The following is a 24,401-nucleotide window of genomic DNA, read 5'->3' on the forward strand; positions in this document are numbered from 1 at the left end:
ACTCATCATTAAACTCTGAATTATGAGTTTGGGCTTTTTTTTTTTTTTTTGCAGGATTTGTTTAAAAATGTGTGAAGCACTTTGCTGTGATTTGGCGCTGTATAAATGACATAAATAAAATTAATTAAAATGCTGGTTTGACACAAAGTCACTAAAGACTCTTGAAGTTCTACAAAACACAGTCTGTGGATGAAGACCGACCCGACTTGATGTGGTTGGACCTTTGCACAGATATGTAGGTGGACTTTTGAACTGCCCTTTCAGGTTAAGGTCAAAGTTATTGTGGCCAAAGGTCAGAATTTCACCAGGCAATGAATCTAGTTTTTTTTTTTTTCTTTCTTTCTTTACCAGGAACTTCCATGGTGACCGATCTGCCTTCTTGCAGTTCGGCTCGTTCACCTGCTGTGGCTGTTTCCTGTCTGCGTCAGTGTAACCGGGTGTGACATCAAACATGAGCCCGGCCAGATATGTGAGGAGCGGTACCAAGCTGCCGGGTCGGCGCTGCCCCCTGGGCCAGTACTGGGACACTCTGGTCCAACAGTGTGTAAGCTGTGGAGAGCGCTGTGGGGACTCGGACACGCCCACCGGCTGCAGCAGCTTCTGTGGTGAGTAAAGGAACAAAAAGAAAAATGAAGAGTTCAGATGCAAAACCCTCAAAGTCCATAGTTTTTTAAAGTCTGGAAAACAACTTAAATTGGGAATTTAAAAGTCAACAATAGAAAATGCAAATTTTTCCATCAATAAAATGAAAACATTTTTGGTTTTTTATACTTTGCACACTGATGGACTCTGAGTTTTGGATCTGAACTCTTCACATGTATGAAGAAAGTCAAAGGTCAACGGAACCTTTTTTGCATTCATGTGAAGATCTGGAAGAAAGTCACAGAAAAATGTGAATTCAAGCAGCACATTTTCTAATTAACACAACAAAAAACAGTTACCAAATATAAAGTAACTCAGGAACTTACGTGGTTTCTCTGAGTTTAGATGGATTTGATCCGGAGGTCAGATTTATTTTCTGTAAATTCATCTTCTAACACATATTTAATTTTTTTTTTTTACATTCTTTTTACTTGAAGTGTGGCCATACAGAATGAGCCAAAATGTCTTTAAAAAATAAATAAATTTTAAAAAATTCAGCAATGACCCCCAAAGGACTTGATATTCAAAATTCTTAAATAACATAAATAACCTGAGAGAAAATTGAATTATCTGCTTCAACTAAATCCAGCATTTTCTGGATTCCAACATCAAAATTTAATAGAATTTTTTGAACTCATAAAATTTGTCATTATCTTCTTTGTCTTTCGGCTGTTCCCGTTAGGGGGCGCCACAGCAGATCAGTCGTTTCCATCTCACCCTGTCCTCTGTACAAGGTCTATTAGAAAAGTATCCGACCTTATTATTTTTTCAAAAACCATATGGATTTGAATCACGTGTGATTACATCAGACATGCTTGAACCCTCGTGGGCATGCAAGAGTTTTTTCACGCCTGTCGGTTACGTCATTCGCCTGTGGGCAGTCTTTGAGTGAGGAGTCGTCCACCCTCTCGTCGATTTTTTTCATTGTTTAGGATTGGCTCAGAGACTGCTGCTTTCAAAGCTGTAAGGCACAACTGAGTGGACACCATTCGATAAATTCAGCTGGTTTTCAGGAAAAATTTTAACGGCTGATGAGAGATTTTGGTCTGGTAGTGTCGCTTTAAGGACGGCCCACGGCGCCTGACGGCAATCTGCGCTTCGAGGCGGCAGCGTCTCGCCGTTTCAAGTTGAAAACTTCCACATTTCAGGCTCTGTTGACGCAGTAAGTCGTCAGAGAACAGAGAACTTTCAGAAGAAGTCGGCATGAGGAGTTTATTCGGACATTCCATTGTTAACAGACATTTTGTAATGAAAGAACGTGCGGGCAGAGTCGCATGTCGGGCCGGACCCGTCCGCGGGGGATCGCGACAGGAAAAACACCTCCGTTGGAAACCTTAACGGACAAGTTGGAACATGCCCAAGCTGTTAAACAATTTCTCAGTTACTCACTTGTTGAAAGCCATTAAAAGCCGCCTGAATTTTACAAATGGTTTTCAACACGGAGGTGTTTTTCCTGTCGCGGCGCACACAGATTCGCCGAGTCGTCACGGAAACGACTCAGTGAATTTGCGCGCACGTCTTTCATTACAAAATATCCTTAAACAGTAGAATGTCCACATAAACTCCTCATGCCGGCCTCTTCTGAATCTTCTCTGTTCTCTCACGACGTCCTGGGTGAATTAAGCCTTAAATTAGGATGTTTTCAGGTCGAAACAGGCCGACGACGGCACCTGGAAGCGCTGCGCGACGTCCCGCTCCGTGGGAAGTCCTTACACCGACAGAAACACCCCATAATCTCTCATCAGCCGTTAAACTTTTCACCGAAAACCAGCTAAATTTCTCGAATAGTGTCCACTCGGATATTACTCACAGGTCCAGAAAATTTTTTGATAAAGCAACGCGCGCCGTCTGGAGCAGCGTGTGAAACAAAGGAATTCAGCCGAGAGGGCGGGACCACATCTCACTCAAGGCCTGCCCACAGGGAAATGACGTCACCGACACGCGTGAAAAAACTCACGCATGCGAACAAGGGTTCAAGCATGATTGGTGTAATCGCACGTCATTCAAATCCATATAGTTAAAAAAAATAAATAAAAGGGTCGGTTTATTATCTAATAGACCTCGTATCTTCCTCTGTCACACCAACCACCTGCATGTCCTCTCTCAGCACATCCATGAACCTCCTCTTTGGCCTCCCTCTTCTCCTCCTGCCTGGTGGCTCCATCCTCAGCATCCTTCTCCCTATATACCCTGGGTCCCTCCTCTGCACATGTCCAAACCATCTCAATCTCGCGTCTCTGACTTTGTCTCCAAACCGTCCCACCTGAGCTGTCCCTCTGATATGTTCATTCCTAATCTTGTCCATTCTTGTCACTCCCAAAGAGAATCTCAACATCTTCACCTCTGCCACCTCCAGCTCTGCCTCCTGTCTTTTTGTTAGTGGCACCGTCTCTAAACCATACAACATAGCTGGTCTCCCTACTGTCTTGTAAACTTTCCCCTTCACTCTTGCTGATATTCTTCGGTCACAAATCACTCCTGCCACCTTTCTCCACCCACTCCACCCTGCCTGCACTCTCTTCTTCACCTCTCTACCACACTCTCCATTACTTTGAACAGTTGACCCCAAATATTTAAACTCATCTACTTTCACCACTTCTACTCCTTGTAACTGCACTATTCCACTGGGCTCCCTCTCATTCACACACATGTACTCAGTCTTGCTTCTACTGACTTTCATTCCCCTTCTCTCCAAAGCATATCTCCACCTCTCCAGACTAGACTCAACTTGCTCTCTACTCTCAATACAGATCACAATGTCATCTGCAAACATCATATTCCATGGGGACTCCTGTCTGATCTCATCTGTCAACCTGTCCATCACCACTGCAAACAAGAAAGGACTCAGAGCTGATCCTTGGTGTAATCACACCTCCACCTTGAATGAGTCTGTCATTCCGACTGCACATCTCACCGCTGTCACACTATTCTTGTACATGTCCTGCACTACCCTAACATACTTCTCTGCCACTCCAGACTTCCTCATACAATACCACAGCTCTTCTCTTGGCACCCTATCATAAGCTTTTTCTAAGTCCACAAACACACAATGTAACTCTTTCTGGCCTTCTCTGTACTTCTCCAACAGTATTCTCAGAGCAAACATTGCATCTGTAGTGCTCTTTCTCGGCATGAAACCATATTGCTGCTCACAGATCTTCACCTGTTTTCTAAGCCTAGCTTCTACTACTCTTTCCCATAACTTCATACTGTGGCTGATCAACTTTATGCCTCTGTAGTTACTGCAGCTCTGCACATCACCCTTGCTCTTGAAAGTAGGAACCAGCACACTTCGTCTCCACTCCTCAGGCATCCTCTCACTTTCCAAGATTTTATTAAACAATCTGGTTAGAAACTCTACTGCCGTCTCTCCTAGACATTTCCATGCCTCCACTGGAATGTCATCTGGACCAACTGCCTTTCCACTCTTCATCCTCTTCATAGCAGCCCTCACTTCTTCCTTACTAATAATCTCTTGTACTTCCTGATTTAGTCTCACCACATCATCCAGCTTTTCTCTTGCTCATTTTCTTTATTCATCAGCTCTTCAAAATATTCCCTCCACTTTCTCAGCACACACTCCTCACTTGTCAGCACATTACCATGTGCATCTTTTACCACTCTAACCTGCTGCACATCCTTTCCAGCTTTGTCCCTTTGTCTGGCCAATCGGTACAAGTCCTTTTCTCCTTCCTTACTATTGAACTTCTTGTACAGCTCGCAATATGCTTTTTCCCTTCGCTTTTGCCACGTCTCGTTTCACCTTACGCCGCATCTCCTTGTACTCCTGTCTACTTTCTTCATCTCTCCGACCATCCCAAAATTTTTTCACCAACCTCTTTCTCCTTATGCTTTCCTGGACTTCTTCATTCCACCACCAAGTCTCCTTGTCTTCCTTCCACTGTCCAGATGTCATATCCAGTACTGCCCTAGCTGTCTCCCTCACCACATCTGCAGTACTTTTCCAGTTGTCCAAAATTGCTTCCCCTCCAACCAGTGCTTCTCTCACCTGCTTGCTAAATTTCACACAACAGTCTTCCTCCTTTAGCTTCCACCATCTGATTCTTTCTTGAGCTTTCACTCTCTTCTTCTTCTTTACCTCTAAAGTCATCCTACAAACCATCCTATGCTGTCTAACAACACTCTCTCCTGCCACCACCTTACAGTCTCTGATTTATTTGAGCTTGCATCTCCTATAAAGAATGTAGTCCACTTGTGTGCACCTTCCTCCACTCTTATATGTTACCCTGTGCTGGTCCCTTTTCTTAAAGTAGGTATTCACCACAGCTATTTCCATCCTTTTTGCAAAATCAACTACCATCTGTCCTTCCCCATTCCTATCCTTGATACCATACAGTAGTGTTCAGAATAATAGTAGTGCTATGTGACTAAAAAGATTAATCCAGGTTTTGAGTATATTTTTTACTGTTACATGGGAAACAAGGTGCCAGTAGATTCAGTAGATTCTCACAAATCCAACAAGACAAAGCATTCATGATATGCACACACTTAAGGCTATGAAATTGGGCAATTAGTAAAAAAAAAGTAGAAAAGGGGGTGTTCACAATAATAGTAGCATCTGCTATTGACGCTACAAACTCAAAACTATTATGTCAAACTGCTTTTTTATCAATCCTGTGAATCACTAAACTAGTATTTAGTTGTATAACCACAGTTTTTCATGATTTCTTCACATCTGCATGGCATTAATTTTGTTGGTTTGGAACCAAGATTTTGCTCATTTACTAGTGTGCTTGGGGTCATTGTCTTGTTGAAACACCCATTTCAAGGGCATGTCCTCTTCAGCATAAGGCAACATGACCTCTTCAAGTATTTTGACATATCCAAACTGATCCATGATACCTGGTATGCGATATATAGGCCCAACACCATAGTAGGAGAAACATGCCCATATCATGATGCTTGCACCAAATCAAATCAAATCAATTTCATTTATATAGCGCCAAATCACAACAAACAGTTGCCCCAAGGCACTTTATATTGTAAGGTAAAGCCATACAACAATTACAGAAAAACTCCAACTGTCAAAACGACCCCCTGTGAGCAAGCACTTGGCAACAGTGGGAAGGAAAAACTCCCTTTTAACAGGAAGAAACCTCCAGCAGAACCAGGCTCAGGGAGGGGCAGTCTTCTGCTGGGACTGGTTGGGGCTGAGGGAGAGAACCAGGAAAAAGACATGCTGTGGAGGGGAGCAGAGATCAATCACTAATGATTAAATGCAGAGTGGTGCATACAGAGCAAAAAGAGAAAGAAACACTCAGTGCATCATGGGAACCCCCCAGCAGTCTAAGTCTATAGCAGCATAACTAAGGGATGGCTCAGGGTCACCTGATCCAGCCCTAACTATAAGCTTTAGCAAAAAGGAAAGTTTTAAGCCTAATCTTAAAAGTAGAGAGGGTGTCTGTCTCCCTGATCTGAATTGGGAGCTGGTTCCACAGGAGAGGAGCCTGAAAGCTGAAGGCTCTGCCTCCCATTCTACTCTTACAAACCCTAGGAACTACAAGTAAGCCTGCAGTCTGAGAGCGAAGCGCTCTATTGGGGTGATATGGTACTATGAGGTCCCTAAGATAAGATGGGACCTGATTATTCAAAACCTTATAAGTAAGAAGAAGAATTTTAAATTCTATTCTAGAATTAACAGGAAGCCAATGAAGAGAGGCCAATATGGGTGAGATATGCTCTCTCCTTCTAGTCCCCGTCAGTACTCTAGCTGCAGCATTTTGAATTAACTGAAGGCTTTTTAGGGAACTTTTAGGACAACCTGATAATAATGAATTACAATAGTCCAGCCTAGAGGAAATAAATGCATGAATTAGTTTTTCAGCATCACTCTGAGACAAGACCTTTCTGATTTTAGAGATATTGCGTAAATGCAAAAAAGCAGTCCTACATATTTGTTTAATATGCACATTGAATGACATATCCTGATCAAAAATGACTCCAAGATTTCTCACAGTCAATCAATCAACTTTTTTCTTGTATAGCGCCAAATCACAACAAACAGTTGCCCCAAGGCGCTCCACATTGCAAGGCAAGGCCATACAATAATTATGAAACACAGTCTACGTCTAAAGCAACATAACCAAGGGATGGTCCAGGGTCACCCGATCCAGCCCTAACTATAAGCCTTAGCGAAAAGGAAAGTTTTAAGCCTAATCTTAAAAGTAGAGAGGGTATCTGTCTCCCTGATCTGAATTGGGAGCTGGTTCCACAGGAGAGGAGCCTGAAAGCTGAAGGCTCTGCCTCCCATTCTACTCTTACAAACCCTAGGAACTACAAGTAAGCCCGCAGTCTGAGAGCGAAGCGCTCTAATGGGGTAATATGGTACTATGAGGTCCCTAAGATAAGATGGGACCTGATTATTCAAAACCTTATAAGTAAGAAGAAGAATTTTAAATTCTATTCTAGCATTAACAGGAAGCCAATGAAGGGAGGCCAACACGGGTGAGATATGCTCTCTCCTGCTAGTCCCCGTCAGTACTCTAGCTGCAGCATTCTGAACCAACTGAAGGCTTTTTAGGGAACTTTTAGGACAACCTGATAATAATGAATTACAATAGTCCAGCCTAGAGGAAACAAATGCATGAATTAGTTTTTCAGCATCACTCTGAGACAAGACCTTTCTGATTTTAGAGATATTGCGTAAATGCAAAAAGGCAGTCCTACATATTTGTTTAATATGCGCTTTGAATGACATATCCTGATCAAAAATAACTCCAAGATTTCTCACAGTATTACTAGAGATCAGGGAAATGCCATCCAGAGTAACGATCTGGTTAGACACCATGCTTCTAAGATTTGTGGGGCCAAGTACAATAACTTCAGTTTTATCTGAGTTTAAAAGCAGGAAATTAGAGGTCATCCATGTCTTTATGTCTGTAAGACAATCCTGCAGTTTAGCTAATTGGTGCGTATCCTCTGGCTTCATGGATAGATAAAGCTGGGTATCATCTGCGTAACAATGAAAATTTAAGCAATACCGTCTAATAATACTGCCCAAGGGAAGCATGTATAAAGTGAATAAAATTGGTCCTAGCACAGAACCTTGTGGAACTCCATAATTAACTTTAGTCTGTGAAGAAGATTCCCCATTTACATGAACAAACTGTAATCTATTAGACAAATATGATTCAAACCACCGCAGCGCAATGCCTTTAATACCTATGACATGCTCTAATCTCTGTAATAAAATTTTATGGTCAACAGTATCAAAAGCAGCACTGAGGTCCAACAGAACAAGCACAGAGATAAGTCCACTGTCCGAAGCCATAAGAAGATCATTTGTAACCTTCACTAATGCTGTTTCTGTACTATGATGAATTCTAAAACCTGACTGAAACTCTTCAAATAGACCATTCCTCTGCAGGTGATCAGTTAGCTGTTTTACAACTACCCTCTCAAGAATCTTTGAGAGAAAAGGAAGGTTGGAGATTGGCCTATAATTAGCTAAGATAGCTGGGTCAAGTGATGGCTTTTTAAGTAATGGTTTAATTACTGCCACCTTAAAGGCCTGTGGTACATAACCAACTAACAAAGATAGATTGATCATATTTAAGATTGAAGCATTAAATAATGGTAGGACTTCCTTGAGCAGCCTGGCAGGAATGGGGTCTAATAAGCATGTTGATGGTTTGGATGAAGTAACTAATGAAAATAACTCAGACAGAACAATCGGAGAGAAAGAGTCTAACCAAATACCGGCATCACTGAAAGCAGCCAAAGATAACGATACATCTTTGGGATGGTTATGAGTATTTTTTTCTCTAATAGTCAAAATTTTGTTAGCAAAGAAAGTCATGAAGTCATTACTAGTTAAAGTTAATGGAATACTCAGCTCAATAGAGCTCTGACTCTTTGTCAGCCTGGCTACAGTGCTGAAAAGAAACCTGGGGTTGTTCTTATTTTCTTCAATTAGTGATGAGTAGAAAGATGTCCTAGCTTCACGAAGGGCTTTCTTATAGAGCAACAAACTCTTTTTCCAGGCTAAGTGAAGATCTTCTAAATTAGTGAGACGCCATTTCCTCTCCAACTTACGGGTTATCTGCTTTAAGCTACGAGTTTGTGAGTTATACCACGGAGTCAGACACTTCTGATTTAAAGCTCTCTTTTTCAGAGGAGCTACAGCATCCAAAGTTGTCTTCAATGAGGATGTAAAACTATTGACAAGATACTCTAACTCCCTTACAGAGTTTAGGTAGCTACTCTGCTCTGTGTTGGTATATGACATTAGAGAACATAAAGAAGGAATCATATCCTTAAACCTAGTTACAGCGCTTTCTGAAAGACTTCTAGTGTAATGAAACTTATTCCCCACTGCAGGGTAGTCCATCAGGGTAAATGTAAATGTTATTAAAAAATGATCAGACAAAAGGGAGTTTTCAGGGAATACTGTTAAGTCTTCTATTTCCATACCATAAGTCAGAACAAGATCTAAAATATGATTAAAGTGGTGGGTGGACTCATTTACTTTTTGAGCAAAGCCGATAGAGTCTAATAATAGATTAAATGAAGTGTTGAGGCTGTCATTCTCAGCATCTGTGTGGATGTTAAAATCGCCCACTATAATTATCTTATCTGAGCTAAGCACTAAGTCAGACAAAAGGTCTGAAAATTCACAGAGAAACTCACAGTAACGACCAGGTGGACGATAGATAATAACAAATAAAACTGGTTTTTGGGACTTCCAATTTGGATGGACAAGACTAAGATACAAGCTTTCAAATGAATTAAAGCTCTGTCTAGGTTTTTGATTAATTAATAAGCTGGAATGGAAGATTGCTGCTAATCCTCCGCCCCGGCCCGTGCTACGAGCATTCTGACAGTTAGTGTGACTCGGGGGTGTTGAATCATTTAAACTAACATATTCATCCTGCTGTAACCAAGTTTCTGTTAGGCAGAATAAATCAATACGTTGATCAATTATTATATCATTTACCAACAGGGACTTAGAAGAAAGAGACCTAATGTTTAATAGACCACATTTAACTGTTTTAGTCTGTGGTGCAATTGAAGGTGCTATATTATTTTTTCTTTTTGAATTTTTATGCTTAAATAGATTTTTGCTGGTTATTGGTGGTCTGGGAGCAGGCACCGTCTCTACGGGGATGGGGTAATGAGGGGATGGCAGGGGGAGAGAAGCTGCAGAGAGGTGTGTAAGACCACAGCTCTGCCTCCTGGTCCCAACGCTAGACAGTCACAGTTTGGAGGATCCCAAAAAATTGGCCAGATTTCTAGAAATGAGAGCTGCTCCCTCTAAAGTGGGATGGATGCCGTCTCTCCTAACAAGACCAGGTTTTCCCCAGAAGCTTTGCCAATTATCAATGAAGCCCACCTCATTTTTTGGACACCACTCAGACAGCCAGCAATTCAAGGAGAACATGCGGCTAAACATGTCACTCCCGGTCTGATTGGGGAGGGGCCCAGAGAAAACAACAGAGTCCGACATTGTTTTTGCAAAGTTACACACCGATTCAATGTTAATTTTAGTGACCTCCGATTGGCGTAACCGAGTGTCATTACTGCCGACGTGAATTACAATCTTACCAAATTTACGCTTAGCCTTAGCCAGCAATTTCAAATGTCCTTCGATGTCGCCTGCTCTGGCCCCCGGAAGACAATTGACAATGGTTGCTGGTGTCGCTAACTTCACATTTCTCAAAACAGAGTCGCCAATAACCAGAGTTTGATCCTCGGCGAGTGTATCGTCGAGTGGGGAAAAACGGTTAGAGATGTGAACGGGTTGACGGTGTACACGGGGCTTCTGTTTAGGGCTACGCTTCCTCCTCACAGTCACCCAGTCAGCCTGCCTTCCCGACTGCACGGGGTCTGCCAGGGGGGAACTAACGGCGGCTAAGCTACCTTGGTCCGCACCGACTACAGGGGCCTGGCTAGCTGTAGAATTTTCCATGGTGCGGAGCCGAGCCTCCAATTCGTCCAGCCTGGCCTCCAAAGCTACGAATAAGCTGCACTTATTACATGTATCGTTACTGCTAAAAGAGGCCGAGGAATAACTAAACATTTCACACCCAGAGCAGAAAAGTACGGGAGAGACAGGAGAAGCCGCCATGCTAAAACGGCTAAGAGCTAGTAGCTACGCTAAGCTAGCGGATTCCCAAACAGGGAATCCGACACTAGACAGGCTGTGGAGCAGCACAGGTAACGCACGACAACAGTGCTAAAATAAAATAAAAATCCACTAGACAGGCTGTGGAGCAGCACAGGTAACGCACAACAGTGCTAAAAAATAAAATAAAATAAAAATAAAAATCCACTGGACAGGCTGTGGAGCAGCACAGGTAACGCACGACAACAGTGCTAAAACAAAATAGAAATCCACTAGACAGGCTGTGGAGCAGCACAGGTAACGCACAACAACAGTGCTAAAACAAAATAAAAATCCACTAGACAGGCTGTGGAGCAGCACAGGTAATGCACAACAACAGTGCTAAAACAAAATAAAAATCCACTGGACAGGCTGTGGAGCAGCACAGGTAATGCACAACAACAGTGCTAAAACAAAATAAAAATCCACTAGACAGGCTGTGGAGCAGCACAGGTAATGCACAACAACAGTGCTAAAACAAAATAAAAATCCACTGGACAGGCTGTGGAGCAGCACAGGTAATGCACAACAACAGTGCTAAAACAAAATAAAAATCCACTAGACAGGCTGTGGAGCAGCACAGGTAATGCACGACAACAGTGCTAAAACAAAATAAAAATCCACTAGACAGGCTGTGGAGCAGCACAGGTAATGCACAACAACAGTGCTAAAACAAAATAAAAATCCACTGGACAGGCTGTGGAGCAGCACAGGTAACGCACAACAACAGTGCTAAAAACTAAAATAAAATAAAAATAAAAATCCACTGGACAGGCTGTGGAGCAGCACAGGTAACGCACGACAACAGCGCTAAATAAAAATCCACTGGACAGGCTGTGGAGCAGCACAGGTAACGCACGACAACAGTGGTAAAAAATAAAATAAAAATCCACTGGACAGGCTGTGGAGCAGCACAGGTAACGCACGACAACAGTGCTAAAAAAAAATAAAAAAAAAAATAAAAAAATAAAATAAAATAATAAAATAAAAATCCACTGGACAGGCTGTGGAGCAGCACAGGTAACACACGACAACAGTGGTAAAAAATAAAATAAAAATCCACTGAACAGGCTGTGGAGCAGCACAGGTAACACACGACAACAGCGCTAAAAAAAAAAAAAAAAAAATCCACTGAACAGGCTGTGGAGCAGCACAGGTAACGCACGACAACAGCGCCAAAAAATAAAATAAAAATCCACTGAACAGGCTGTGGAGCAGCACAGGTAACACACGACAACAGTGGTAAAAAATAAAATAAAAATCCACTGGACAGGCTGTGGAGCAGCACAGGTAACACACGACAACAGTGGTAAAAAATAAAATAAAATCCACTGGACAGGCTGTGGAGCAGCACAGGTAACACACGACAACAGTGGTAAAAAATAAAATAAAAATCCACTGGACAGGCTGTGGAGCAGCACAGGTAACACACGACAACAGTGGTAAAAAATAAAATAAAAATCCACTGGACAGGCTGTGGAGCAGCACAGGTAACACACGACAACAGTGGTAAAAAATAAAATAAAAATCCACTGGACAGGCTGTGGAGCAGCACAGGTAACACACGACAACAGTGGTAAAAATAAAATAAAAATCCACTGGACAGGCTGTGGAGCAGCACAGGTAACACACGACAACAGTGGTAAAAAATAAAATAAAAATCCACTGGACAGGCTGTGGAGCAGCACAGGTAACACACGACAACAGTGGTAAAAATAAAATAAAAATCCACTGAACAGGCTGTGGAGCAGCACAGGTAACACATGACAACAGTGCTAAAAAAAAAAAAAAAAAAAATCCACTGAACAGGCTGTGGAGCAGCACAGGTAACGCACGACAACAGCGCCAAAAAATAAAATAAAAATCCACTGAACAGGCTGTGGAGCAGCACAGGTAACACACGACAACAGTGGTAAAAAATAAAATAAAATCCACTGGACAGGCTGTGGAGCAGCACAGGTAACACACGACAACAGTGGTAAAAAATAAAATAAAAATCCACTGGACAGGCTGTGGAGCAGCACAGGTAACACACGACAACAGTGGTAAAAAATAAAATAAAAATCCACTGGACAGGCTGTGGAGCAGCACAGGTAACACACGACAACAGTGGTAAAAAATAAAATAAAAATCCACTGAACAGGCTGTGGAGCAGCACAGGTAACACATGACAACAGTGCTAAAAAAAAAAAAAAAAAAATCCACTGAACAGGCTGTGGAGCAGCACAGGTAACGCACGACAACAGCGCCAAAAAATAAAATAAAAATCCACTGAACAGGCTGTGGAGCAGCACAGGTAACACACGACAACAGTGGTAAAAAATAAAATAAAAATCCACTGGACAGGCTGTGGAGCAGCACAGGTAACACACGACAACAGTGGTAAAAAATAAAATAAAAATCCACTGGACAGGCTGTGGAGCAGCACAGGTAACACACGACAACAGTGGTAAAAAATAAAATAAAAATCCACTGGACAGGCTGTGGAGCAGCACAGGTAACACACGACAACAGTGGTAAAAAATAAAATAAAAATCCACTGGACAGGCTGTGGAGCAGCACAGGTAACACACGACAACAGTGGTAAAAAATAAAATAAAAATCCACTGGACAGGCTGTGGAGCAGCACAGGTAACACACGACAACAGTGGTAAAAAATAAAATAAAAATCCACTGGACAGGCTGTGGAGCAGCACAGGTAACACACGACAACAGCGCCAAAAAATAAAATAAAAATCCACTGGACAGGCTGTGGAGCAGCACAGGTAACACACGACAACAGTGGTAAAAAATAAAATAAAAATCCACTGGACAGGCTGTGGAGCAGCACAGGTAACACACGACAACAGTGGTAAAAAATAAAATAAAAATCCACTGGACAGGCTGTGGAGCAGCACAGGTAACGCACGACAACAGCGCCAAAAAATAAAATAAAAATCCACTGGACAGGCTGTGGAGCAGCACAGGTAACGCACGACAACAGTGCTAAAATAAAATAAAAATCCACTAGGCAGGCTGTGGAGCAGCACGACAACAGTGCTAAAAAATAAAATAAAAATAAAAACGAAAGCGTTAGCAAGCTAGTTAGCTTGCCAACGCTGATGAAGGTTAGCTGATAAAAGAGCTCCGTCGCGATGCTTCGACCGTTAGAGGTCTTCTTTAGGCGTTGGAGCACGGTAAAAAAGTAAAAAAAAGTAAAAAAGTCTTGAAAAAGACTGTTTTACTAGAGGTCAGGGTAATGCCATCCAGAGTAAGGATCTGGTTAGACACCATGTTTCTAAGATTTGTGGGGCCAAGTACAATAACTTCAGTTTTATCTGAGTTTAAAAGCAGGAAATTAGAGGTCATCCACGTCTTTATGTCTGTAAGACAATCCTGCAGTTTAGCTAATTGGTGTGTTTCCTCTGGCTTCATGGATAGATAAAGCTGGGTATCATCTGCGTAACAATGAAAATTTAAGCAATGCTGTCTAATAATACTGCCTAAGGGAAGCATGTATAAAGTGAATAAAATTGGTCCTAGCACAGAACCTTGTGGAACTCCATAATTAACCTTAGTCTGTGAAGAAGATTCCCCATTTACATGAACAAATTGTAATCTATTAGATAAACATAAAATAAAATTTTATGGTCAACAGTATCAAAAGCAGCACTGAGGTCTAACAGAACAAGCACAGAGATGAGTCCACTGTCTGAGGCCATAAGAAGATCATTTGTAACCTTCACTATGATGAATTCTAAACCCTTACTGAAACTCTTCAAATAGACCATTCCTCTGCAGATGATCAGTTAGCTGTTTTACAACTACCCTTTCAAGAATTTTTGAGAGAAAAGGAAGGTTGGAGATTGGCCTATAATTAGCTAAGATAGCTGGATCAAGTGATGGCTTTTTAAGTAATGGTTTAATTACTGCCACCTTAAAAGCCTGTGGTACCACCATGCTTCACTGTCTTCACTGTGAACTGTGGCTTGAATTCAGAGTTTGGGGGTCGTCTCACAAACTGTCTGCGGCCCTTGGACCCAAAAAGAACAATTTTACTCTCATCAGTCCACAAAATATTCCTCCATTTCTCTTTAGGCCAGTTGATGTGTTCTTTGGCAAATTGTAACCTCTTCTGCACGTCTTATTTAACAGAGGGACTTTGTGGGGGATTCTTGGAAATAAATTAGCTTCACACAGGCCTCTTCTAACTGTCACAGCACTTACAGGTAACTCCAGACTGTCTTTGATCATCCTGGAGCTGATCAATGGGTGAGCCTTTGCCATTCTGGTTATTCTTCTATCCATTTTGATGGTTGTTTTCCGTTTTCGTCTCTGGTTTTTTGTCCATTTAAAGCATTGGAGATCATTGTAGATGAACAGCCTATAAGTTTTTGCACCTGCGTATAAGTTTTCCCCTCTGCAATCAACCTTTTAATCAAACTATGCTGTTCTTCTGAACAATGTCTTGAACGTCCCATTTTCCTCAGGCTTTCAAAGAGAAAAGCATGTTCAACAGGTGCTGGCTTCATCCTTAAATAGGGGACACCTGATTCACACCTGTTTGTTCCACAAAACTGACAAACTCACTGACTGAATGCCACACTACTATTATTGTGAACACCCCCTTTTCTACTTTTTTTTTACTAATAGCCCAATTTCATAGCCTTAAGAGTGTGCATATCATGAATGCTTGGTCTTGTTGGATTTGTGAGAATCTACTGAATCTACTGGTACCTTGTTTCCCATGTAACAATAAGAAATATACTCAAAACCTGGATTAATCTTTTTAGTCACATAGCACTACTATTATTCTGAACACTACTGTATCTACCCATTACTTCCTCATCACCTCTGTTCCCTTCACCAACATGCCCAATTGAAGTCTGCTCCTATCACCACTCTTTCATGCTTGGGTTCACTCTCCACCACCTCATCTAACACACTCCAGAAATCTTCTTTCTCCTTCATCTCACAACCTACCTGTGGGGCATATGCACTGATGATATTCATCATCACCCCTTCAATTTCCAACTTCACACTCATCACCCTGTCAGACACTCGCTTAACCTCCAACACACTTTTACCATACTCTTCCTTTAAAATGACCCCAACACCATTTCTCTTCCTGTCCTCACCATGGTACAACAACTTGTACCCACCCCCCAATGCTCCTGCTCTTGCTTCCCTTCCACTTGGTCTCTTGCACACACAATATGTCTACCTTTCTCCTCTCCATCATATCAGCCAGCTCTCTCCCTTTACCAGTCATACTACCAACATTCAAAGTCCCCACTCTCATTTCCACCCTTCTAGTTTTCTTCTTCTCCCGCTGTTGGTGGAAACGTTCTCCTCCTCTTCGTCACCTTTACCCAGCAGTAGCCCAATTTCCACACGCACCCTGTTCGGCAACAGCACCGGTGGTGGACGTTGTTAACCCGGGCCACAACCGATTTGGTATGGAAATTCGATTCTGAGTCTGCATAGTTGGGTTGGCTTGTTTTACGCCACATGCCCTTCCTGACGCAACCCTTGTCATTTATCCGGGCTTGGGACTGGCACTCAGAATGTACTGGCTGCACACCCCATGTGGCTGAGTTGGTCAGTTTGTCATTATGCCAATTTTTATCATCTGTTGAAAATTTTGCAATAAACTGCTCAGATTTTATTTAATTTTCTTAAAATGTCCAATCTTACTGTGTAAGTGAACATTCTGGTGCAGATCTGCATGTGGATCCTGGTTTTGTGGAGATAAACAGAATTGGAACTGGGCCTCATTGCACAATTAAAAACAAAACAAAACCCTAAAACCTAAGATGAACCCAGAATCCAAGTCCAGATCCAAATCAGCACCAGAATTTATGTTTTGTCTCTTAATAATTTTTTTTTGCAGCTGGTTTTGTGGAGATCATCTGAAAACACTTTGATTTTATATATATATATATATATATATAATCAAATAAAGCTTTGACCGATACATAAAAGGAAACAAAAATATTTCTGAATCCACATCCAAATGTCAGAGTTGAACAGGTTCTTTGTTCTTCTTTAAGATAAAACTGGTCCTTTTACTGATTTAACTGATGGTGGATGAGCTCTTGAGTAAGTCCTGCCAACATTTCTGAAAATGGAAAGAAAAGTCTCCCTTTAATTCTGAAATAACAGAACAATTTCCTGTCCCCCTGTGTGTGTGTGTGTGTGTGTGTGTGTGTGTGTGTGTGTGTGTGTGTGTGTGTGTGTGTGTGTGTGTGTGTGTGTGTGTGTGTGTCTTAGTGTCTGCGCGCTGCAAGGTCACGTCTGCTCATTACTACGACGGCCTGCTGAAGAAATGTGTGAGCTGTGCCGACATCTGCGGACGCCATCCTGCAGAATGTTCACCGCACTGTAACAGTGAGGGGCTACCGCACACACACACACACACACGCACGGTGAAACATCGACGCCCACCACGTCACCAACCAACTGGATGCTTTTGTGTTATTCGTATAGAGTAAAATACCTCCAATGTGCTCCCAATGAAGTTATCTGAATTCAAATACTTTCAAAATAAAAGCTCGAGGGTGTTCAGTGCAGGTTATAAAAGACAAAAGCAAAGGGGCTCAGGTGTAAAGGACAGCGGCCAGAACCTTGACTCATCCTGATCTCATGAGCTGGTGTCTCCTTTATTCCCAGAAAACATTCCGTCTTCGTTCCACTCCACATGCTCAGAGATTCTGGACTCTGCTGCCCCCTTTTGGCTGCAAATCCACTAAATCAAGATCTGACCCCTGGTTAAATGTCTCGACCCCGTGCCCTCAGGCATCGCTGCAGACAGGTGGAGAAGGTGGAAAAAGGACAAACTACAGGCACCTCTGGGTGTTCTGAGGGACAGTCTATCAGAAGGCTGAAGCTCATTATCTGTCTCATATTATGTCCAGCAGTTGTCCTCGTCCCAGAGTGTTATTTCAGACTATAAACTCAGTTGTAAACCCATGACCCTCTGTTTTGACGGACGCTACAACCACGACCTGTGAGCCGTTTCTTCAGTTGTTTTTTTACTGGCAGAGACTCATAAGTCAGACAGAAAGCTGATCAGAAAGGTATTGATCTGTCTCTCTCGTGCACATTCTCCTGTGCTTGAGCACTTTGAGTCCGTCTCTTTCGTCCCTCAGTGAGGTCCAGAAACACACCGTACCCACTAGCTTGTCCTTTAGATGTTGTTCCAGCTAAAGTGCTGAAAGAGGTTTTTAATCCTGTCCGGTGTCCTGACTCCTATTAACTCCTGTTAACTCCTGTTAACTCAGGGTCTGTTCCAGCTGATTTTAAATGCACTGTGATTTGACCCCACCATAAAAAACCTCACCTGGACTTTTCAGTTTGGTCAAATATTAGACCCGTGTCACATCTGCCATTTCTCTCGAAGGTTTTAGAAAAAGGTTGTTTTTTACAGTTCTAGTTATTTTTAGAAAACAATCACATCTTTGAAAAATTCCAGTATGGGTTTAGATCACGACACAGCACCGAGTCGGCACTTTTAAAAGTACATCATGACATCACTCGGTCTGAATCCTGCTGTGCTGGTTCTGTTGGACCTCACAGCAGCCTTTGACACTGTGGGTCACACAGTACGTGTTTTCCGGTTAGAGCACCTTACTGGCATTCATGGTACTGTGCTTAAGTGGTTTAAATCATATTTGGCTGAAAGGAGTGGTTATTGGTGACCTCCACTCATCAGTTGCTCCTCTTTGTTGTGGAGTGCCACAGGGTTCTATTCTTGGCTCTATTCTATTTTCTTTGCACATTATTCCATTGGGGTCAATTATAGCTGGGCACAATCTGTCCTTTCATTGTTATGCAGATGATCTGATAATCTATCTGCCTATGAGGACCAAAGGGAGTGATGCTTTGACTTCATTGTTTAATTGTATTCATGATGTAAATCAGTGTCTCTCCCAAAACATCCTTCACCTGAAGCTTCAGCTGTTTGAGGTTCGATCAACAGAAAAACTTTTTTTTTTCATCTTCTGGCTAAAGTAAAGTCCTTCCTCAGTCGACGTGATCGTCAGATGACTATTTCTGCTTTTATCAGCTCCAGACTTGATGACTGTAACACACGTCACGCTGGTTTAATTCACACCCAGTCTTCTCATGGACGGATCCAACTTGTGCAAAATGCTGCTGCTCCTTTTAATGGACACTTCCAGAAATGAGCATATTACTCCTGTACTTTCCTCACTTCACTAGCTTCTAGTTCATTGGACTCTTGCTTGCCTCTACTGGTGGTTGGCTCTCACTGCAGTATTGTATCACTTCCTGTTCCGGAGCACAGCGGTGTTTTTCTGTATCTGTTAGCTGTTTAATCTGTGCAGTTAGATTGATCTAGTTATCTAGATAACAATTTGTTTCACAGTGTAATCTTCACATGCCTTAACTAAAGCACTCTCTCTGCTGAATCACCTCTAAATTATTTACACATTATTCACTTTGTGTGTTTTTAGGAATCTGCTAGCTTAGCGCAGCTACTAGCTCTTAGCCGGTTTAGAATGGCGGCTTCTCCTGTCTCTCCCGCACTTTTCTGCTCTGGGTGTGAAATGTTTAGTTATTCCTAGCCAGGCCCCTGTAGTCGGTGCGGACCAAGGTAGCTTAGCCGCCATTAGTTTCCCTCTGGCAGATCCCGAGCAGCCGGGAAAGCAGGCCGACTGGGTGACTGTGAGGAGGAAGCGTAGCCCTAAACAGAAGCCCCGTGTACACCGCCAACCCGTTCACATTTCTAACCGTTTTTTCCCCACTCGACGACACACCTGCCGAGGATCAAACTCTGGTTATTGGCGACTCTGTTTTGCGAAATGTGAAGTTAGCGACACCAGCAACCATAGTCAATTGTCTTCTGGGGCCAGAGCAGGCGACATTGAAGGAAATTTGAAACTGCTGGCTAAGGCTAAGCGTAAATTGGTAAGATTGTAATTCACGTCGGCAGTAATGACACCCGGTTACGCCAATCGGAGGTCACTAAAATTAACATTGAATCGGTGTGTAACTTTGCAAAAACAATGTCGGACTCTGTAGTTTTCTCTGGGCCCCTCCCCAATCGGACCGGGAGTGACATGTTTAGCCGCATGTTCTCCTTGAATTGCTGGCTGTCTGAGTGGTGTCCAAAAAATGAGGTGGGCTTCATAGATAATTGGCAAAGCTTCTGGGGAAAACCTGGTCTTGTTAGGAGAGACGGCATCCATCCCACTTTGGATGGAGCAGCTCTCATTTCTAGAAATCTGGCCAATTTTCTTAAATCCTCCAAACCGTGACTATCCAGGGTTGGGACCAGGAAGCAGAGTTGTAGTCTTACACACCTCTCTGCAGCTTCTCTCCCCCTGCCATCCCCTCATTACCCCATCCCCGTAGAGACGGTGCCTGCTCCCAGACTACCAATAACCAGCAAAATCTATTTAAGCATAAAAATTCAAAAAGAAAAAATAATATAGCACCTTCAACTGCACCACAGACTAAAACAGTTAAATGTGGTCTATTAAACATTAGGTCTCTCTCTTCTAAGTCCCTGTTGGTAAATTATATAATAATTGATCAACATATTGATTTATTCTGCCTTACAGAAACCTGGTTACAGCAGGATGAATATGTTAGTTTAAATGAGTCAACACCCCCGAGTCACACTAACTGTCAGAATGCTCGTAGCACGGGCCGAGGAGGAGGATTAGCAGCAATCTTCCATTCCAGCTTATTAATTAATCAAAAACCCAGACAGAGCTTTAATTCATTTGAAAGCTTGACTCTTAGTCTTGTCCATCCAAATGGAAGTCCCAAAAACCAGTTTTATTTGTTATTATCTATCGTCCACCTGGTCGTTACTGTGAGTTTCTCTGTGAATTTTCAGACCTTTTGTCTGACTTAGTGCTTAGCTCAGATAAGATAATTATAGTGGGCGATTTTAACATCCACACAGATGCTGAGAATGACAGCCTATTATTATTATTATCTATTATTAGACTCTATTGGCTTTGCTCAAAATGTAAATGAGTCCACCCACCACTTTAATCATATCTTAGATCTTGTTCTGACTTATGGTATGGAAATAGAAGACCTTAACAGTATTCCCTGAAAACTCCCTTCTGTCTGATCATTTCTTAATAACATTTACATTTACTCTGATGGACTACCCAGCAGTGGGGAATAAGTTTCATTACACTAGAAGTCTTTCAGAAAGCGCCTGTAACTAGGTTTAAGGATATGATTCCTTCTTTATGTTCTCTAATGCCATATACCAACACAGTGCAGAGTAGCTACCTAAACTCTGTAAGTGAGATAGAGTATCTCGTCAATAGTTTTACATCCTCATTGAAGACAACTTTGGATGCTGTAGCTCCTCTGAAAAAGAGAGCTTTAAATCAGAAGTGCCTGACTCCGTGGTATAACTTACAAACTCGTAGCTTAAAGCAGATAACCCGTAAGTTGGAGAGGAAATGGCGTCTCACTAATTTAGAAGATCTTCACTTAGCCTGGAAAAAGAGTCTGTTGCTCTATAAAAAAGCCCTCCGTAAAGCTAGGACATCTTTCTACTCATCACTAATTGAAGAAAATAAGAACAACCCCAGGTTTCTTTTCAGCACTGTAGCAGGCTGACAAAGAGTCAGAGCTCTATTGAGCTGAGTATTCCATTAACTTTAACTAGTAATGACTTCATGACTTTCTTTGCTAACAAAATTTTAACTATTAGAGAAAAAATTACTCATAACCATCCCAAAGATGTATCGTTATCTTTGGCTGCTTTCAGTGATGCCGGTATTTGGTTAGACTCTTTCTCTCCGATTGTTCTGTCTGAGTTATTTTCATTAGTTACTTCATCCAAACCATCAACATGTTTATTAGACCCCATTCCTACCAGGCTGCTCAAGGAAGCCCTACCATTATTTAATGCTTCGATCTTAAATATGATCAATCTATCTTTATTAGTTGGCTATGTACCACAGGCTTTTAAGGTGGCAGTAATTAAACCATTACTTAAAAGCCATCACTTGACCCAGCTATCTTAGCTAATTATAGGCCAATCTCCAACCTTCCTTTTCTCTCAAAAATTCTTGAAAGGGTAGTTGTAAAACAGCTAACTGATCATCTGCAGAGGAATGGTCTATTTGAAGAGTTTCAGTCAGGTTTTAGAATTCATCATAGTACAGAAACAGCATTAGTGAAGGTTACAAATGATCTTATGGCCTCGGACAGTGGACTCATCTCTGTGCTTGTTCTGTTAGACCTCAGTGCTGCTTTGATACTGTTGACCATAAAATTTTATTACAGAGATTAGAGCATGCCATAGGTATTAAAGGCACTGCGCTGCTGTGGTTTGAATCATATTTGTCTAATAGATTACAATTTGTTCATGTAAATGGGGAATCTTTCTTCACAGACTAAAGTTAATTATGGAGTTCCACAAGGTTCTGTGCTAGGACCAATTTTATTCACTTTATACATGCTTCCCTTAGGCAGTATTATTAGACGGTATTGCTTAAATTTTCATTGTTACGCAGATGATACCCAGCTTTATCTATCCATGAAGCCAGAGGAAACACACCAATTAGCTAAACTGCAGGATTGTCTTACAGACATAAAGACAGTGGATGACCTCTAATTTCCTGCTTTTAAACTCAGATAAAACTGAAGTTATTGTACTTGGCCCCACAAATCTTAGAAACATGGTGTCTAACCAGATCCTTACTCTGGATGGCATTTCCCTGACCTCTAGTAATACTGTGAGAAATCTTGGAGTCATTTTTGATCAGGATATGTCATTCAAAGCGCATATTAAACAAATATGTAGGACTGCTTTTTTGCATTTACGCAATATCTCTAAAATCAGAAAGGTCTTGTCTCAGAGTGATGCTGAAAAACTAATTCATGCATTTATTTCCTCTAGGCTGGACTATTGTAATTCATTATTATCAGGTTGTCCTAAAGTTCCCTAAAAAGCCTTCAGTTAATTCAAATGCTGCAGCTAGAGTACTGACGGGGACTAGAGGAGAGAGCATATCTCACCCATATTGGCCTCTCTTCATTGGCTTCCTGTTAATTCTAGAATAGAATTTAAAATTCTTCTTCTTACTTATAAGGTTTTGAATAATCAGGTCCCATCTTATCTTAGGGACCTCGTAGTACCATATCACCCCAATAGAGCGCTTCGCTCTCAGACTGCAGGCTTACTTGTAGTTCCTAGGGTTTGTAAGAGTAGAATGGGAGGCAGAGCCTTCAGCTTTCAGGCTCCTCTCCTGTGGAACCAGCTCCCAATTCAGATCAGGGAGACAGACACCCTCTCTACTTTTAAGATTAGGCTTTAAAACTTTCCTTTTTGCTAAGCTTATAGTTAGGGCTGGATCAGGTGACCCTGAACCATCCCTTAGTTATGCTGCTATAGACGTAGACTGCTGGGGGGTTCCCATGATGCACTGTTTCTTTCTCTTTTGCTCTGTATGCACCACTCTGCATTTAATCATTAGTGATCGATCTCTGCTCCCCTCCACAGCATGTCTTTTTCCTGGTTCTCTCCCTCAGCCCCAACCAGTCCCAGCAGAAGACTGCCCCTCCCTGAGCCTGGTTCTGCTGGAGGTTTCTTCCTGTTAAAAGGGAGTTTTTCCTTCCCACTGTAGCCAAGTGCTTGCTCACAGGGGGTCGTTTTGACCATTGGGGTTTTACATAATTATTGTATGGCCTTGCCTTACAATATAAGTGCCTTGGGGCAACTGTTTGTTGTGATTTGGCGCTATATAAAAAAAATTGATTGATTGATTTTAGAATTGATTTTAAGATATTACTGTTTGTTTTTAAAGCTGTTAATGTTCTTACACCTTCGTACCTGTGTGAAGTTTTAAACTTTCCTCACTTACAGTCGGACATTACGGCATCTGGTCGACTTTACTTTAGATGTTCTGATTTCAAAATACAAAACTCTGAACCTAGACTGTGGAACAAAGTTACCTCCTTAAGACTTATTTATTCTAAGTGGCTTTTAACACCTGGTGGCACTGTGACGTGTTTTTATGTGCCTTTTAACTCTATTATATGCCTGTTTTTATTTTTTGTTAATTCTTGATCTTTGATTTTACCATCAAGCACGACATCAATAAATGTTGATTGATTGAAAATAATTTAAGACTGTTTGCTGGCAGTAATTTTGGCCAATTTATTAATTTTTATCTATTTTTTAAAAACCTGTTTGTGTGTGATAGCCCCACATTAGCGGGAGCACTGAGCTTCCAGATGTGACTGTACGAGTATTTCTAGTCAACAAAAGCATTTTAATTAAACATTTTAATTAAACCACAGGACAATCTGAGCATCGTAAACTGTTCATGACATTTTAGAGGCTACAGGAGCCACAGTGTTCCTCTGATCAACGTCTCCTGGTTGAAGTTTCCAGGCATATCGCAGATTCCAGAACGACCTTGGCCACCGACCCCTTTTAGACGACTCCACCGTTGCCCTCCACTTCCTGCTGTCCCTCAGCGTGGTGCTGCTGCTGTCCAGTTTGGTTCTGGCTTTGGTGGTCGTCCTAAAGAGTGGAAGAAGAAGAACAGAACCTCCAAACCAGAGACAAAGAGGGAGTGGTCCAGACCAGACAGGAAACACCACCTCCCAGGACGGAACTCTAAACGTGAGCAAGCACTCTATGTCAGTG

The 24,401-nt window shown here is 41.9% G+C and overlaps 1 protein-coding gene across 1 annotated transcript; it reads left to right on the forward strand.

Annotated features, from left to right (window-relative positions):
• The first annotated feature begins 442 nt into the window (after positions 1-442).
• On the forward strand, positions 443-24,189 carry LOC117530636 (tumor necrosis factor receptor superfamily member 13B). The gene is made up of 3 exons (XM_034193518.1): positions 443-605; positions 17,018-17,134; positions 24,137-24,189. Exons 1-3 carry the CDS (start codon positions 452-454, stop codon positions 24,187-24,189), a joined length of 324 nt encoding a protein of 107 aa, XP_034049409.1. The 5' UTR covers positions 443-451.
• The last annotated feature ends 212 nt before the right edge of the window (positions 24,190-24,401 follow it).

This window comes from Thalassophryne amazonica, chromosome 18 (genome assembly GCF_902500255.1).
Source record: "Thalassophryne amazonica chromosome 18, fThaAma1.1, whole genome shotgun sequence".
NCBI classification, from domain to species: Eukaryota; Metazoa; Chordata; class Actinopteri; order Batrachoidiformes; family Batrachoididae; genus Thalassophryne; species Thalassophryne amazonica.